The sequence below is a fragment of the Schistocerca piceifrons genome, chromosome 3 (genome assembly GCF_021461385.2).
Source record: "Schistocerca piceifrons isolate TAMUIC-IGC-003096 chromosome 3, iqSchPice1.1, whole genome shotgun sequence".
NCBI lineage: Eukaryota > Metazoa > Arthropoda > Insecta > Orthoptera > Acrididae > Schistocerca > Schistocerca piceifrons.
Window position 1 is genome coordinate 407,489,869 of NC_060140.1, and position 18,768 is coordinate 407,508,636.

At 39.2% G+C, this 18,768-nt stretch overlaps 1 protein-coding gene across 2 annotated transcripts in view; it reads right to left on the bottom strand.

Annotated features, from left to right (window-relative positions):
• Positions 1-5,156: 5,156 nt before the first annotated feature.
• Positions 5,157-18,768, bottom strand: part of LOC124789880 (D-glucuronyl C5-epimerase B) — a 418,486-nt gene continuing 404,874 nt past the window's right edge. The window contains exon 9 of one of the 2 annotated variants that reach the window (XM_047257396.1): positions 5,157-5,921. In XM_047257396.1, the coding sequence (XP_047113352.1) occupies positions 5,387-5,921 (535 nt within the window). In that variant the 3' untranslated portion in view covers positions 5,157-5,386. The remainder of the gene's footprint in view (positions 5,922-18,768) is intronic. The other variant, XM_047257395.1, reaches the window with a different exon arrangement.

The window sequence follows — 18,768 nt, forward strand, 5'->3', positions numbered from 1 at the left end:
AAAATTCTCTGTTGCACTGTAGTGCAGATTATCTAACAGACAATATGTATTTTCAATATGGACTAAGAATTCCCAATCAGTATCACTACAAATGCCATGTGGTGCATATGGAGAGAACATAAACTCTAACAACAAAATTTCAGAGCTTGTTCAGGGATATTTTCTGAAAATTTGAGTATAAGAAACCCATGGTCTCCAACGGTCTGTTATAGAGTAATTACATTTTGTCTGCTTTCTTATATTCAATTACCTCTCTGAATCTGTACTGAGCTGAAAATATGTGGACAACAGACACAAAATTGACTGTATGTGTACTGTCTGTCTAGCATTCCATTCACTCACAGTATTTGCCATTGACAACAGCAATGTACACTTTACTCTTCACCCTCAAGCTTGTCTTCAGTACTGCTAAATTCTGCCTCAGGTTTGTTTCTCTGGCAGTTAGCTGCATGTAGACAACACTGGTACACAGCAGTATGGACTGTTTTACTGATGAAGAGTTGTCTGATATGCACTCATCCATGGGTCCACCATATGCAATTGAAGAGTGGCAGAACAGTTCTATGTCAAGCTGCTCTCACAGCAACAGCAAAAATGTCACAGTACACCTGTATCCATCTGAGGGTTGTTGCATTACCCTGTTTTGTGTTGTACATTTTGTTGATTGCGCATTAGAGGCTTTTTCATTGTTGTGAAGGTATTTTCACAGAAGCAATGGCAAATTGGGTAACTGGAGACTATTATACCAAAATACTTGCAAAATATCCCTGAACTTCTTCTTCTTCTTCCTCTTCTTCTTCTTCCTCTTCTTCTTCTTCTTCTTCTTCTCCTCACTATCACTTACTTGTGCTCCACTGCAGTCAAGTTTTGGCACCTTTTTTTTTTAACTTTGTGGTCGAATGGCCTTCCTGTTGCTGCAGTCATGAGTTACCCTAGAGAGGGAAGTCACATGCATCACCTGTCTGTGAACTGTGTAAATCTTATTCTGTGTGTGATCGTATTTTGACTGTTTGTGAATCATATCTTTTGATGCGGAAAGTGGGGACTATCCCAGCACGTCCCTAAACGAGTGTGAGAAACTGCATACAACCACACTTGGACTAGATGGTGTGTTAGCCATGGTCGTTAATCTGCTGCGCAAATTTGATCTGGATCTGGCTCACCTCACTGTCTTGCGAGCTGGTGTACTCAGCATTATGCTATATGAGCAGGTAAAATATCCCTCAATGTCCTCTGAAATTTACTTTGTGGAGATTGAGCTAAACCTGTATACAGTAGATTCCGCATTAGTAAAACATTAAACTCTATAATCTTTGTGGCTATGGCACTTACATAAATGAAAAAAATTGGGGATTATTATTAATTATGACTAAAAATGATGACAACCTAGTGAAACAATACTATAATTTGTGCTTATGCACTTAAAGCTCTAGGAAACAGTAGCATGTGTTTCAACAAAAGAAATGACATAGTCTTTATATGGATGAGTATTTGAAACATTACAGAAGGGCAATATAGTATTCACCTCAGCAATATGGACTAGCAACAGCTATTTCTAGCAACATCCACTGCAGTAGCATACACTTATACTACAAATGATGAACTCTGCATTGTAGTACAGTACGCCCCTCTGAGGTAATGTGTACGGAATTGTGGAAAGCACAAAAAAGTCAAGATATGGTCACTGTGACACACAGAAGCTGAGACATAAAATAAATGTGTAATTTGATTCCTCTTTCTTTTACAGTACTAACATTTATGCCTTGTAAGTAACCATTCACAGTGTCTTGTCCTGGACCATGCTGCAACAGATTTCAATCTCACAGTTCATCAGTAATAATTATATACCATTCACTCCATTCTGACTACATTACGATGACTACTGTCTCACATATCTTACCGATAACCTTGTAATGTTTTTCACAGTTTCCTTTCATATCTATTACTTACCTCATTCTTTGTGACACACCTTAATTTGTTGATAGTTCCCTGATACATCTGATTTAAATTCTTAAGACCCCCTTTTCTCAGGTTTACTGTCAAATTATGCCATACATCACATACATGCTTACAGAAATTTCTCCTTTAAGATTAGTTTGATGTCTGACTTAAGAAGGTGCTTTTCCCTGTTAAACAAATATTTCAATTTTTCAATATTATGGCACTCTTTCCGCTACTCATGAGTGCCCCCACCCCCAATTCCAATTCAAAATTTTAAAGCATATTATGTATTATACATAGAACAATCCCTCCATTCCATTGGTACTTGTATGTGTTACTCATCCCAAAATGTCTTACCCATTTTCAACATTAATGACAAAACCTTTGGGAAATATTACACATTACCTTTCCCATCTCTATTTTCTCACCTCTCTATCTCACTCTCATCAACCTCCCTCCACTAACATCAACATTTGTATTCATGGAAGTTATATGGTATGTTATTATTATTACTGTCATTTTGTTAAATGATTGTCTTCCTTGACTACCTATTTTTATTGTCACTATTTGCTCTATGCAAAAATCGTAATGCTCTAGTAAGAACTAGCTTCCTGTCAAATGGGACAAAACTCGTGTAAAAAGTTTAGTATAGTAGTGGAAATTGTACAATGGAAACAACAAAACAAGATATATGCAACAACATGCATACTGAGTAGGGACAACTTTGCTTCACCCTTTAGTGAATATTGTAGCTTAAGAAGATATATTATTCTTTTATTATGCTGTGTTTGAGCTAGCATCAAAATAATGAACAACAGCATTATTACATAACTCCCAGCTATTTTAGAGAACAACTTTCATTTTTAACATAATTACATGAGAACATTAAGTCACAGAACTATGAAATCTGTTTGGAGACACAAACCACTCTCTACTTTATGCAGACATATTCAGTATTCCATGGGGAATTGAAAGAAAATACAATTTCACAGTGTTGTACAAAAAAGATCTATCTACATGATGTTGCTGTGGTGTTTTTTGCTTTTCAAGTTCCTTTTACCATACACTGAAATCCCTCTGACTAAATCACAATATTTCTCTCAAGAAAAGCAGCAACACTGAATCAGTTATACATAAATATGAAAACTGAGCTGGATTATCAGAATTTCTCTGGCACGCGGAATGTCCTCTTTTAAGGTCAGTTTTCTCAGATTTGTTATATGTTATTTGCTGGAGGGAAATCAAAATCTGAAAAATTAACAAACTAGTTTTTGGAAGACTGATGACATCAGACAACTAATGTGCTTGGTAATTCATATAGCTTAGTTTACACAAATCACCCTCTCCTCAAAATTCTGCATCACATTTTTATCAATATAATTAAAATCCAAATGCAGGACATCCACTGCAAGAAACCAAAGCTGACAAAGTAATCAAGAGGAGCCAAAGAAACTGCAAATGAAGAACAGTGATACCAACAAACCAGCTTTTGAGTGCATCAGTAAGTAATTATAACGGGTAGAATGAACAAAGAGATGCATTGATCAATGACCAACATCATACAAGCATAGGCATACCTAGCAATTAACTAATATCTTCGGAAAATGAATGACTAGACCTTCTTTACAGGTTTTGAATTGATCCTCTACCTAACATTCATTACAAACTTAGAGTGTCAGCTTTACCAATTTTTCATAATTATGTCTTGGGGTTCCTTGTGTGAACTATATCTTAATATACAAAACTGAAGCTTATAAACACTCAGAAACACAATACATTTTTGTCCTACAGTAAGAGTGTGAATGTCACAAAAATTTCATTATGCATGTTATTAGAACAGCTTTTCCACGTGATGCTGACTTTTTATAACACCAGAAAAAAACGTGTTTTACTGAAAACTGGATGCCTGATATTGAGCAATGCCTAACTAGTGGTGAGGAACATTTATATGCTTTACTGGCATAGTTATCATAGTCGTGTATGAGTGAAAAAGAACATGAGATCTTTATACAAAGAGCCAACAAAATTTGGTAAAATGTTCTCTCAATGCAATAAATATAAAAGAATGGTTCACAACATACTCAGTCTCAAGGAAGACATGGGGTATACAGACAGGATTTCAAAATGGTTGTAAGATTTTCCTAAAAATTATATATGACTGTACTTTTAACTTAAAACTGATTTTGTGTCTTAACTTTTCAACCTTGTTTCATAGCAGCCAAAGATACATACTATCTGCATAGAAAATTAAGTTATATTGAACAAATAGCCCCTCTTCAAAAAAACCACCAGCACCTTTTCCATCAAAAACAGGCATCATTTACAGCAAACTAAAATAATATAAACTAATAATGCACTTAGTTATGTGTGAAATAACACTACATAGCAGCTCTAAACAACTACAATGACAAGAAAGAAAATTGCACTCTGTTTGTGGTGCCTTCAGTGTGAATAACTACAACACTAATATAATCTACATTGTGCCTGCAATGCTGTTTAAGAACCTGCCACTCTTAGAACATGGAACAATGAAGTGGCTATAATTCCAGCAATGTCGAGGCAACACTAACAACCATGGGACCATAACATTGTTGATATCAGTACAGTGTACTGTGTGTCAAATAGACAAATGACTTTGTGAGATTCTAATATTAAAAAACATCTGCTGACAATTTCAGTGCAGTATGAAAGGTTACTACACCCTGAGGGATGACCACATCTCAAATTCTTAAAAAAAAGTCAATAAAATCAAAAGTACAAAACAACAAATGAAACTAACAATTCCTTGCAAACAATCACTATGCTAAAAACAGGGCAACTGCCCTACTTCTGCATAAAAAGTGCTCCAAATGTAAGTAAAAATGAAAGGAACCAACAACATGCTACAATTAGGTTACCAATATCATTGGTACAAAAAGTAAATATTACTTATTGATGAAATAATGACACTTACTAAGAACCTACTATGGGATCAACATTGGTGTGGTAAGGCACACATCTGTAATTTTTTTTTTTTTTTTTAATTTTTTTTTTTTAAAGCTGACTGGGAAAATTAGTCTTCAATAACTTCACTCCAAAAATGACTGCCAGTCAGTTCTTTCATAAGCATCCATTTAATCATTGGATTTAGCTTTATTTTTATCCCCCCCCCCACAAACTCCCACACAATAAAAGATTTCTTTTTTCCAAATGATAATGAAGCTTCCGATTTATCATCCTAATGTATAAATCTATTAAAACTAACAGAAAATAAAGTCATTTACCATGTAATGTTACCAAGAACAAATCATACTGTAAACTTTCTTACCATAATGCAGTGTTATGTCTCTTACAGCCATGCATAGCATCGGAGAGAAGTTTAGCATGACAAACATAAGTACATACAACAAAATAAAGTTGATTACCAAATAACATGTTTCACATGCTGTAAAGAAATTGTTCAGCTTCAGTTGTGTGCTGCATGCTTGCCCATCATGTAGCCTGCCCAACGATCAGCTGTTTCTGCCAGAAGGGTATCCGAATCAATGGTAGCAAGCAACAGCAGTTGGTTGACATGAGTGGCATGGTAGTCCCACCGTGCTAGATTAGGTGCTGTTCCCAATGTAAAATGTCGTAAATCATAAACAGACCCAAAACCTGTGTCAAACAGTGGTAGCAATGTCTTGAGTGACCTCATACCACGCTTGAATAGATCTGCTGCCTCAGCAGCTGTGTCAGATGGTGCAATTGTCTGCAAATCATACAGTCCTAGTAACGAATAAATGAATCCATTTAACACAAAAGAGGAGGGCTGTGTAGGATATTCTTCATACCAAGGTAGTTGGTCAAGAAACATTGCTAGCACACCTCCATTCTGACTTGACACACGAAATGGTTTGAGTCCAGCGACAGCAGCTTGAAGATACTGTGGGTCTCCTCCTGAATGGTGGTATGCACGTGCCAGGACAGAAATTGCGTGGCCCTGGCCCATTGCTGAGTACCTGCACAGGGCATAATTTCACATTAAAAGCATGTAATGTTTAGTGCAAAATATATTTCATCAAACAGTTGTTACAAGGGAGCTTTTGGTTACACAAATAAAATATTTCTAAAATGAATCGTGCTAGTTACTAACTACAAGCTGTATTACAGCTTAGTACAAAAGTTTTGAAATTAATTTTCTATTTGAAACTTCAGTATTGGAGCACTGGAAAATTGCAATTATGTTACAATTAATTTTGACTATTTCTTGGTATGTTGCTTTCCTCAACTATACCAAAAATAATTTGGTGTTATTAATTGGTAATCATGTCTTCTGCAGCACATATTAAACTAATTAGAATTGTGTGCATTATGATATCAAATATTCACCTTGTATCACTAAATTAATACTAAAAACAAAGATGATGTGACTTACCAAATGAAAGTGCTGGCAGGTCGACAGACACACAAACAAACACAAACATACACGCAAAATTCAAGCTTTCACAACAAACTGTTGCCTCATCAGGAAATAGGGAAGGAGAGGGAAAGACGAAAGGATGTGGGTTTTAAGGGAGAGGGTAAGGAGTCATTCCAATCCCGGGAGCGGAAAGACTTACCTTAGGGGGCCAAACTCTTTGTCTTTAAATATGTCTGCTTGTGTCTGTATATGTGTGGATGGATATGTGTGTGTGTGCGAGTGTACACCCGTCCTTTTTCCCCCTAAGGTAAGTCTTTCCGCTCCCGGGATTGGAATGACTCCTTACCCTCTCCCTTAAAACCCACATCCTTTCGTCTTTCCCTCTTCTTCCCTCTTTCCTGATGAGGCAACAGTTTGTTGCGAAAGCTTGAATTTTGTGTGTATGTTTGTGTTTGTTTGTGTGTCTGTCGACCTGCCAGCACTTTCATTTGGTAAGTCACATCATCTTTGTTTTTAGATATATATTTCCTACGTGGAATGTTTCCCTCTATTATAACTAAATTAATACTAAGATTTACTATGCCAAACCCTAGGGAAAATCTGTTAATTCTGTAAATTTCTGCAGAGTCAGTGACAAGCAAACTGGTAAATTCTACATGATATGCTGCAGATATCACACAGGAATCGAGCTGTAGTCATCGCTAACAAAATTTTGCCACTTAACTGCTACTTCAAAGAATTACAATAGAAGGCTACAATGCAAGTTTTCATGGCCAATATAAATCCATCATTGGTGACTTTTGTTACATTGCCATTAGACCATGCTCAAAGCCATGTTCATATGTACAGCATTTTGTGTCCTAATGATAAATCTTGACAGCCTCTGACGATGTCTCCAGCATTAGGATATGAAACATGCCTTAGATCCCTATACCAAAAATCGCTAAAATTAAAATCACATGGTTGCTTAAGAAACAAGGTGCAATTCCAAAGTTAAGTTTGTTATTTGTACCAGAGATCTAGAAAACTAAACGTATCAATTCCTATCACATTATTACTACCCTTTCCCTAACATGCATCTCCTTAAATATTACTAATGTTGGTGATTCAGTTAGACCACACTGACAATCAATACTATTTTCTCTGGGTGATTCAGTTAGACCACACTAACAATCAACATAATTTTCTCTGGAATGGATGTAAGGTAACAGATATAAAACTAACGTGCAATTATGTCCTAAGGCACCTTGTTACTTTCCAAAATTTTATTTGAGTGTCCTTATGATGAAAACAGGCATCTTCCACTTATATTGTTGAAAGGACAGTTTTATGTAGTTCAACCATTTAAAATGAGATACTAGAGTCTTCATCTGATCACAATTTTTTCTCCTTGTGATGGTCAAGATCATGTATGCCAAAAGGTATTAATATTGTTTCCACAAAATTCCTCATTTTGATTTATCATTGTTTGTATGTGACTTCTTGGTCTCATCACCCAAACTCACTGTTTGATTCCTTGACAAGAGGCAGCTATATGTGTCCCTTAAAAATGGTACTTCCGACGTAATTCTGTTAGTGTATATTTTTCATAGATATCTGAGCTGCTTGGCAGCCTGTTCAACTGAACTAACTGTTTAATGCAGCAGTGAGCAACAAATGTCCATCCACTGTATTGAGCCCTTCCAATATATAATTCAATGTAATACACAAAAAGAAATTCAGACAAGTAACATTCAAGGATTGAGCAAGACTAATAATGTAAAAATAGTCTACAATTAATATAAATAATATGATGTGATTACAGGAACACTTCACACTGTTGGCACATAATTAGATGGTCAATTGCTAACATGTGGAATCCAGACAGCATTATCATTGCCGCATCTCTACATGAACCACATGCAGTCAGTTATTGCAAAGGTGAAGGAGACTCATACAGGCTGATACACAATGAACAGTACATATCGTCTTTGAACCTGTATTCCAGTAACACTGATTTCTAGTCTAGCTGTCACATACTTACGGCCACTACGCATCTTATTATTTAAATATTTGTTTATTAAGTTTATCTGCAACACTCCACTGGTTTGATTCACTGTTCACGGAATTTGTGTTAATGTAACAACTACGATTAAGGGTCTCTCTCAGCCTCGTGTCTGTGTAACCTGTGCTTCCGTTTTATATCCTCTCACCTCTCCAAGGAAGGAACTACAGTTCTGAATGCTAGGAAGTGTGTCAATCAGCAGTAAATTTCAGCTCCTGAAGGTAATCAATAGTCAGCGATTCTGTTTCATAATTTACCACACTTTAAAAATAAATAAATAAATAAATAAAAATGAAAGAAAGACAGCTAAACCAGTGAAATATGAGAGAGCAAATTCAGTGTTCAAGAACCGCAGGAGGAGAAGATATACTTGGAAAAAGGCTGTGGCTCAACATCTCCTCTATACGATGCTCAGCAATTTGTCCTTTTCATAATACTGGGATAAAGTAATTAGGTAACAAGATAAATCTAATGACTTTTATGGTTCTAACTTTCATTAGTGGTGACCCTAAATTTGAGGAAAGTGGCTACTGCTGCCAAATGCTAGTCTCACATGTAGTGTAAAACCACAGCTCACGATTTGCAGTGTAAATCCCAGAACTGATCTGATCCTCTGATTTGAGGCTGGGTGGAGAACTTATTAATTAATGCAATATCATCTAGCTTATACCTACTATCAACTGAGAGTAAAAGGTCATTGTTCTCTTATGTTAGCAACTCCCTCTCTTCATTTCTGCAAAAATTGTATAATGTTGCAAGAATATTTTTTTGGGAAAGAATTAATTTTCTCATCTCTGTATTCCCTTGGTACACTGCTTCCATTGTTTGTCCAGTAAGGTATCTCTGAATGCTATGACTGAGCCATCATTTATGATTCTGTGAAACTACACCTCTCATCATAGCTAAACCTGATTGCCTGGTATGCTTTATTGCTTCTATTTGATCACCATGGTCGGATAAACTGTTTGCTATAGGACTTATATCTATTGTCTGAAAAACAGCTGAAATTACAAACAAATTAGCAAATGCGCATGCACTAAGTCCTCCTGTTCTTGGAGGAAATGGTAACACAAGGCAATAAACCAATGATGTACATCAGTACCTCTAGATGCATTCGTTCAGTACTATCCAAGATGAAATCAATATTGAAATTACCACATACATTAGTGTCCGTATCATTTTTATTAAGTACTAGCGAAATGGGCAATGCTTCACATTTGTTAAAGATGTATGAGAATTGCATGTATGTTCTAAACAGGGTATCCCTGGGATCAGTCTCAGGAAAAAAATTTCTGCCCCTTATTACGACTGTCTGCTTTGAAGGTATGGAATTAAAAATTATAATAAATCATATAGCATATGAATGAAAATGCTTCTTTGTTTTAGTTTTTATTGTTTTTAAAAATTTTTGTACACAATATAACTACAAAACTTCAGAATATACAACATTTTTCGTTTTTTTGTATACTGTTGTGTAACACCACAAATTGGTCTTATGCACTACCAGTTTATGAAAGGACAACATGCAACTGAACACACAAAACATTTGTCTAATTGTTTAAATAGTTAAAATCAACTGTGAGGAGGAAAACAAAACAGCTATATGTGTAAATGTGTTCTGGCACATATATTGCACAACACAGCTTCCTTTCCCCCCTTCCCCCTTTCCCTGGGTCTCTGCCAGCCACATCCTCCCACCTCTGTCTGTCTGCCTCCTCCTCCTCGTCCCCATTTTTCCTGTCTCTCCATCTCCACCTCCCTCTCTCTCTGTACAGCTCCTCCTCACCTCTCTTTATGTTCATCTCCTCCTGCTCCACACTCTCTCTGTCCATCTCCCCCTCTCACTCTTTGTCCATATCCTCCTCCTCTCTGTCTATCACCTCCTTCCACCTCCTCTGTCCACCTCATCTCCCCCTTTCTCACCCTCCACCTACTCCCCGTGCTTATCTGTGTCCATCTGTACATGTAGTCCCTATAACGCATCCCAATACTCCCAGCACAACATGCCTCCTCCCTCTCTATATGTCCAGCTTTTCCTCCCTTCTCCCTGTCCATTTTATTCTCCCCCTCTCTCTCTGTCCATCCTCTCCTCTTCCAACTGTTTCACTATCCATCTCCTCAACCATGCCCATCCCCACTTGTAAAAGGCTTGCCAATACTACCTAACATCCCCCCCTTCCCTGTCCATCCCCTCCTCTCCATTCTTTCTGTCCATCTGCTCTTCCCACTTCTCTCTCTATCCATATCCTCCCTCTCCCCTGTCTCTGCTCAGCTGTAGCCATAAAAATGTGTAGCCCATGCAAAATAGATATATAAAGCAGACCAATACCACTCTCACAACATGCCTGTTCTGAAGATTAGCCTGCATGCGAGGGGCTTGAATAACAGGTTTTGCCTTCCACGTGTAGGCTGCCCTGCAAATCAGGTCAATAAGTTGCGCCGATACTACTCCAGCGCATCACATCTGTCATGCAAGGCAGCCTATATGGCAGTGGCTGAAAAAAAAAAAATCACATATCTTTGCTCCTATTGCAACTAGGAGGTTATTAATCCCACAGTGGTAATACTTATGAAGTTTGCAGTTTGTAAGCAAAATTTGGTCGAAAGCAATCCAGACATTTGGGAGAAGATCCTGACACACAAATGTAGATGCCTGCTTTACACACACACACACACACACACACACACACACACACACACACACACACACACACTAGCCTTTTCCCTGTAGTTTCACCTGCATGCATGTATGTCACAAACAACACTTATATCTCTTCATCCAATTCCTCCTCTCCTCTCTCTCTCTCTCTCTCTCTCTCTCTCTCTCTCTCTCTCTGCTCAGCACCTTCTGACATCCATGTCTGACCATCTCATCACACCTCTCTATCCATTCCATCCCTCTTTCTGTCCATCTCTTTCTCTACCCTCTCTCCCTGTCCATTTCCTCCTTCCCTCCTCCTCTGTCTTTATATCTCCTCCTGCCCCTCTCTCTCCCTATTCATACCCTCCTACCCCCTCCCCCCCCCTCCTCCTCTATCCATCTCAACCTTCCCGTCAGGCATGCCCATCAGCCCCTGTAAAAGAGAAATGAAGCAGGCTGCCCTGCAAAGCAGGTCGACACTGTTCCCACACAAACAAGCCTGTCGTGCAGGGCAACCTGTATGGAAAGGGCATGAAAAGCATGCCTAACTGCCATGTTGTTCCTCTCAGGGCAAGGAGTTGTGGGTCAAATTTGGCCCACTTCAGTCCAGGTGGCTAGGAGAAGTTCTTACATATAACTACAAACAAACACTCAGCCTATATTGGTGTATAAGGTATGGAGGTATGGAATGGGGTCACTGTGGCAAGGTTCGTAGGTGGACATATCTGACAGCTGGTGAATCCCTTCTGCCAGGTAATCCTTGCAGTTGAAAACAACAGTGGTGGAGCCTTTATCTGCAGGTAGGATTATCAGTTTTTAGATGGTGGACTACTGTTCTTTCTGTGGAAGTAAGGTTAGTTTGCATGTTGAGGGATTTGGGGAATGATGGTGAGGCACGGTTCGAGGTTAAGGAATTCTGGAAAGTTAACAGAGGGTGATTTGACGGCAGTGAGGCTGGATCATGATTGGATGGAGGAGTGAACTGAGTTAGGCAGGGTTCAACATTGGTCTTTGGTTGAGTCTGATTGGTAGGACTGGTGAAGAAAAAGTGTTTCCACTGTAGGGACTGGGAGAAGGAGAGAAGCTCTTTAACAAGCCCTGCTTGACTGAATTTGGGGAGTGGGGCAAAAGGTGAGGCCTTTGGAAAGGACTGATATTTCTGTGGGGCTAAGGCTTCTCCCACCAACTCCCAAAATCCCACTGCCTGGCCACAGAGGAGCATTCCCTCATAACTCAGTACCACCCGGGACTGGAGCAACTGAATTACATTCTCCGCCAATGTTCTGACTACCTCTCGCTGTGCCCAGATATGAGAAATGTCCTGTCCATTATCTTTCCCACCCATCCTACTGTCATATCCCGCCATCCACGGAACCTACACAATATACTCGTCCATCCCTACACAACCCCTGCTCCCAACCCATTATCTAATGGCTCACACCCCTGTAACAGACCTAGATGCAAGACCTGTCCCATACATCCTATCACCACCGCCTACTCCAGTCCAGTCACAAACATCACCTATCTCATCAAAGGCAGGGCTACCTGTGAAACCAGTCATGTAAACTACAAGCTAAGCTGCAACCACTGTGCTACTATGGGCATGACAACCAAACAAGCTGTCTGTCCGCATGAATGGGCACCGACAAACTATGGCCAAGAAATGAATGGAGCACCCTGTTGCTGAGCACACCACCAAACATGACATCCTTCATTTCAATGACTGCTTCACCGCCTATGCCACACCAGCTTTCCTGAACTGCACGGGTGAGAACTTTCCCTGCAATATATCCTACGTTCCCCTAACCGTCCTTGCCTCAACCCTCATTAATCATTGTCTTCTCCCATCCAGCCCCTTCCCTGTTCAGATTCCCACACTACACAACCCCAATTCCACCACTGCACCCAGTCTTCTTACTTCTCTTCTTTTCCGCTAACCCCCCCCCCCCCCCCCACCTCGCGTCTAACCTCCCGACTGCATATACCTGTCGTACCCTCTCTCCACCTTGCCCTCCACACTCTGCAGCAGCACGTAACTGTCTGCCACCCCTATCCAACTATCCCTCCCTCTCCACACCCCAGCCTCCTTCTTACCCCCACCCAGTTGCCACTCCCATCATGCACTGCTGCTCACAGTGTGGCCTCAATTTCCTGAGACTGCAGTCACATGTGTGGGAGGGAGGGAGAGGGGCTCTGTGTGTGTGTGTGTGTGTGTGTGTGTGTGTGTGTGTGTGTCACTAACACATACTCTCACAAAATTTAGCATTACGACATATTTGAGGTAAATGAAGAAGTGGTATTAAGAAAATATTTTGACATAGCATCTGTTAAGTGACTGAATAGCAAGTGAATCTGTGGTTACAAGCACAGTAAAAGCAAAAAGAAAGTAAGTCTTCAAATATTTTCAGTACTCTATCTACGTAAAAATACTCTGCAAAAACCTGCAATGTACATTGAGATTCTCCTTCGTTACAACCACAAAGGATATATTGCAAAAATGATTCCTTATATGCTTCCATGTAATCAATTATTAATGTTATTTAATCTTCACAGTCATTATAGGAGCTCAAGATTAGTCACAGATTTTACTAACCAAGGGCTTCGTAGAATTTCTATTAAAGTTTCCACAAGACACTTCAAGTGTTTCTGTGAATTTCCCTACTGCCAATTTTTGTGTGTAGCTCATGGGCAGCTATAGGCAGCACTCTGGTGTCTGCCACTATTTCTTACTAATTGAGTGATGTGACAGGATATATCACTCTGTTATTTAGTGCACTGAAGCTCTCCTTTATGTGCTAAATGGGCTGAAGGATCTTTGTAACCACGTGGCACTGATTGGACAGCTTTATCGCTAAATTGGATTCCTCACAGAGATAAAATTTTATGATTGTATGCTGTTTTTGTTTAGTCACAACCTTTCTTTCTTTCTTTCATTTACATTTTCTTTGACTTAAGCCAATACAGTGATGGCTCTTACAAACATCAGTATGACAATAATTAGACTTAGAAAATATGTTTTCTACAGCAATTGTTGCATCTTATATCTATTTTATACATTTATTACGTTACAGCCAATATGCTGCTGGTCCACGTTACAATCACTGTCTCAAAATTCATTGAATGAAGGTAAACATTTTTTCTATCTGAAAAGATTTGAATTTTGTATGAAAATCATTCCTCATAAGAGAATTTGGTAGTTTGTTAAACTTAATCAAGCCATTGATGTATGGCCTTCAATCTGATGTATTTAATGTTGTTCTTTTTCAGAAATTTTTAAAATTTCATCCAGCTGTTGTGATCATGTAAATCACTGCTCTTGATACCGCCTGTTGATTGACTCATTAAAAATGTAACTAATTTAAATATGTACAGAGAATATGTTGTTAGGTATTGGTGCTGCACAAACACTTAACAACATGAAATTCTACAGCCTATCCCATGTATAAGTCTTACTGACTTTTTTTCTATAATATTATTCTTTTTAGGTGTACCTCAGTTCCACAGTCTCATAGTTCAATCCCGTAACTGAGGAGGGTGGAGTTGTCTCATAACACACTATTATCAATGTCTGGCTAGGAACTATGTTTGCAAGCTGCCTAAGGAGATATGTGGCACTGCTGACCTTTCCTCATACAAAATTCGTATATCAAGAAACAAAGCAATTAAAGACATACGCTGCCTATGGGCATTGATTTACATTAATGGGACAAGTTGAAAATTTATGCCGGCCCTTGATTTGAATTCGGGCCTCCTGCTTACTAGGCAGATTCTCTGACTACTACACCATCCAGACACATCAGTCACCACAACTGCATGGACTACTGTAGCACGTCTCCTGTCAGACCCAAATTCTCAACTTATACCACACACTACAGATGTAGTTATTAGCGAATGCGAATGTGAAATAATCTGGGTTAAGTTAAGTATCAAAGGTGGGTCAGATATGATAGTCGGATGCTTCTATAGACCACCTGCATCAGCAACCGTAGTAGTTGAGCGCCTCAGAGAGAACCTGCAGAACGTCGTGAAGAAGTTTCGTGATCATACTATTATAATAGGGGGAGACTTCAATCTACCAGGTATAGAATGGGATAGTCACACAATCAGAACTGGAGCCAGGGACAGAGACTCTTGTGACATTATCCTGACTGCCTTGTCCGAGAATTACTTCGAGCAGATAGTTAGAGAATCAACTCGTGAAGCTAACGTTTTAGACCTCATAGCAACAAATAGACCGGAACTTTTCGACTCCGTGAATGTAGAAGAGGGTATCAGTGATCATAAGTCAGTGGTTGCATCAATGACTACAAGTGTAATAAGAAATGCCAAGAAAGGAAGGAAAATATATTTGCTTAACAAGAGTGATAGGGCACAAATCGCAGAATATCTGAGTGACCACCATCAAACGTTCATTTCTGAGGAAGAGGATGTGGAACAAAAATGGAAAAAATTCAGAAACATCGTCCAGTTCGTACCGACTAAGGTCCAAAGCGAGGGGAAAGATCCACCGTGGTATAACAATCATGTACGAAAGGTACTACGGAAACAAAGAAAAGCTTCATCATAGGTTTAAGAGTAGTCGAATCATAGCTGATAAGGAAAAGCTGAACGAAGCGAAAAAGAGCGTAAAGAGAGCAATGAGAGAAGCATTCAACGAATTCGAACATAAAACATTGGCAAACAATCTAAACAAGAACCCTAAAAAGTTTTGGTCATATGTAAAATCGGTAAGCGGATCTAAATCCCCTATTCAGTCACTCGTTGACCACGATGGCACCGAAACAGAGGACGACCGAAGAAAGGCAGAAATACTGAATTCAGTGTTCCGAAACTGTTTCACTGCGGAAAATCGTAACACGGTCCCTGACTTCAGCCGTCGCACGGACGCCAAAATGGAAAATATTGAAATAAACGATATCGGAATTGAAAAATAACTGCTATCACTTAGTAGCGGAAAAGCATCCGGACCAGACGAGATACCCTTAAGATTCTACTGTGATTATGCTAAAGAACTTGCCCCCTTTCTATCAGCAATTTATCGTAGATCGCTGGAAGAACGTAAAGTACCTAGCGACTGGAAGAAAGCACAGGTCGTTCCCATTTTCAAGAAGGGTCATAAATCAGATGCGAATAATTATAGGCCTATTTCGCTTACGTCAATCTGTTGTAGAATAATGGAACATGTTTTGTGTTCTCGTATTATGACGTTCTTAGATAATACAAATCTCCTTCATCATAACCAACATGGATTCCGCAAACAGAGATCATGTGAAACTCAGCTCGCCCTATTTGCCCAAGAAATTCACAGTGCCGTAGACACTGGCGAGCAGATTGATGCCGTATTCCTGGACTTCAGGAAGGCATTTGATACGGTTCCGCACTTACGTTTAGTGAAAAAAATACGAGCTTACGGAATATCGGACCAGGTTTGTGATTGGATTCAGGATTTCCTAGAAGAAAGAACACAACATGTCATTCTTAACGGTTCAAAATCTGCAGATGTAGAGGTAATTTCGGGAGTACCGCAGGGAAGCGTGATAGGACCTTTATTGTTTACAATATACATAAATGACTTAGTTGACAACATCGGTAGCTCCGTGAGGCTATTTGCAGATGACACGGTTGTCTACAAGAAAGTAGCAACATCAGAAGACTCGTACGTACTCCAGGAGGACCTGCAGAGGATTAATGCATGGTGCGACAGCTGGCAGCTTTCCCTAAACGTAGATAAATGTAATATAATGCGCATACATGGGGGCAGAAATCCATTCCAGTACGATTATGCCATAGGTGGTAAATCATTGGAAGCGGTAACGACCGTAAAATACTTAGGAGTTACTATCCGGAGCGATCTGAAGTGGAATGATCACATAAAACAAATAGTGGGAAAAGCAGGCGCCAGGTTGAGATTCATAGGAAGAATTCTAAAAAAATGTGACTCATCGATGAAAGAAGTAGCTTACAAAACACTTGTTCGTCCGATTCTTGAGTATTGCTCATCAGTATGGGACCCTTACCAGGTTGGATTAATAGAAGAGATAGGCATGATCCAGCGAAAAGCAGCGCGATTCGTCATGGGGACATTTAGTCAGCGCGAGAGCGTTACGGAGATGCTGAACAAGCTCCAGTGGCGGACACTTCAAGAAAGGCGTTACGCAATACGGAGAGGTTTATTATCGAAATTACGAGAGAGCACATTCCGGGAAGAGATGGGCAACATATTACTACCGCCCACATATATCTCGCGTAATGATCACAATGAAAAGATCCGAGAAATTAGAGCAAATACGGAGACTTACAAGCAGTCGTTCTTCCCACGCACAATTCGTGAATGGAACAGGGAAGGGGGGATCAGATAGTGGTACAATAAGTACCCTCCGCCACACACCGTAAGGTGGCTCGCGGAGTATAGATATAGATGTAGATGTAGATGTAGTGCTCCTGCTCTTAGCCTCACTATTTGCAGCATCTCGCAGATTCCCATAAGAGTTCAAGCTTAGTGAACATCTGCACTGAAGGGATCACTGGCTATAATCACCATAATTGTATAAAAATGGTGTCTTCCCCCCCCCCCCCCCCCAGATGCCCGAGAAAACAGACACCACATTTAAAATACATGTAGTTTGTCCACCACAAATTTTCAACAACTTACACACTCAAGAATACAGCTCCCAGTTTCTGTTGTTGAGGTGTTGCATACATTATTATCTTTGTTGTGGTGAGGACTGCCTATTTTAAATGCCAGTAATTGACATTTGGTGACATTCACCTCGAAACCGTAACAACTGAAGTATTTCGTAACTTCTGTTACAGCACTAGTAGCGAAAGATTCTGGCTCCTTACATTTCCTACTATAGAATAAGATTGAGGTGTCACCTTCACAGATTACTATATGGGAGTTAACGAATTGTGCAGTGTCTTTGAGATGTATGAGGAAGAGAAACGGACCAAAGATTGAGCCCTGAGTAACCTTGTATTGTTGTTTCAGTGATGGATTGAAATTTCATAATTTTATTATCTAGTTTGTATGACAGTTTAGTGCACTGTTTGTGATTCAACCGGTATCTAAATAGAAAGTTCATGAATGGTCCTGAATGCAATAGGACTTCAGTCTTTTTTTTTAGAAGTTATCTCTGTTTTACCATGTTGAATGTTTTTGTCGGATCGAAAAAGTATTCCTGCACTCTGTGTTCTCTGCTCCAACAGATAGTAAATTTTTTAAAACAACTGTATAGCTTTGTAGTTGTACTTAGCTTTTCTGAAGCCACAACCTACAAGCACTTTGCGTTTTGTGAAAAAGACACTTAGCTAGGATACGATAATAAATTTGAATATCTTACTAAAGATGGAAATTATGATTTTGGTCTGTAGATGGAGACATGCTCCTCCTCCTCCTCCTTTTAAACCCTAGTTTCACTACACTCATTTCTAGAACAGCTGGATACATGTTTTCTCTAATGCTGCATTTAATCAGGTCGATAAGAGAATTTGAGATTCCCTTTAAGCTCACCTTAGTAATTTCACTTGATATGTCATCCTATCCAGGTGAAAAATTTTTCTTTAGCAAGTGTACTGCCTTATATGGCTCCTGCTCAGCCACTTCCACAAATTCAAACTCAGTACACTGAGTGAGGTGACATAGGGTCTCTCCCTGCGTATCTATAATACGACAGAAATGAAGTAGTTATTAAGAATATTACATACAGTATTTGCATTTTTTATAATGTTTCCATCATGTTTTATGCTGCTGAATGGTTCCAT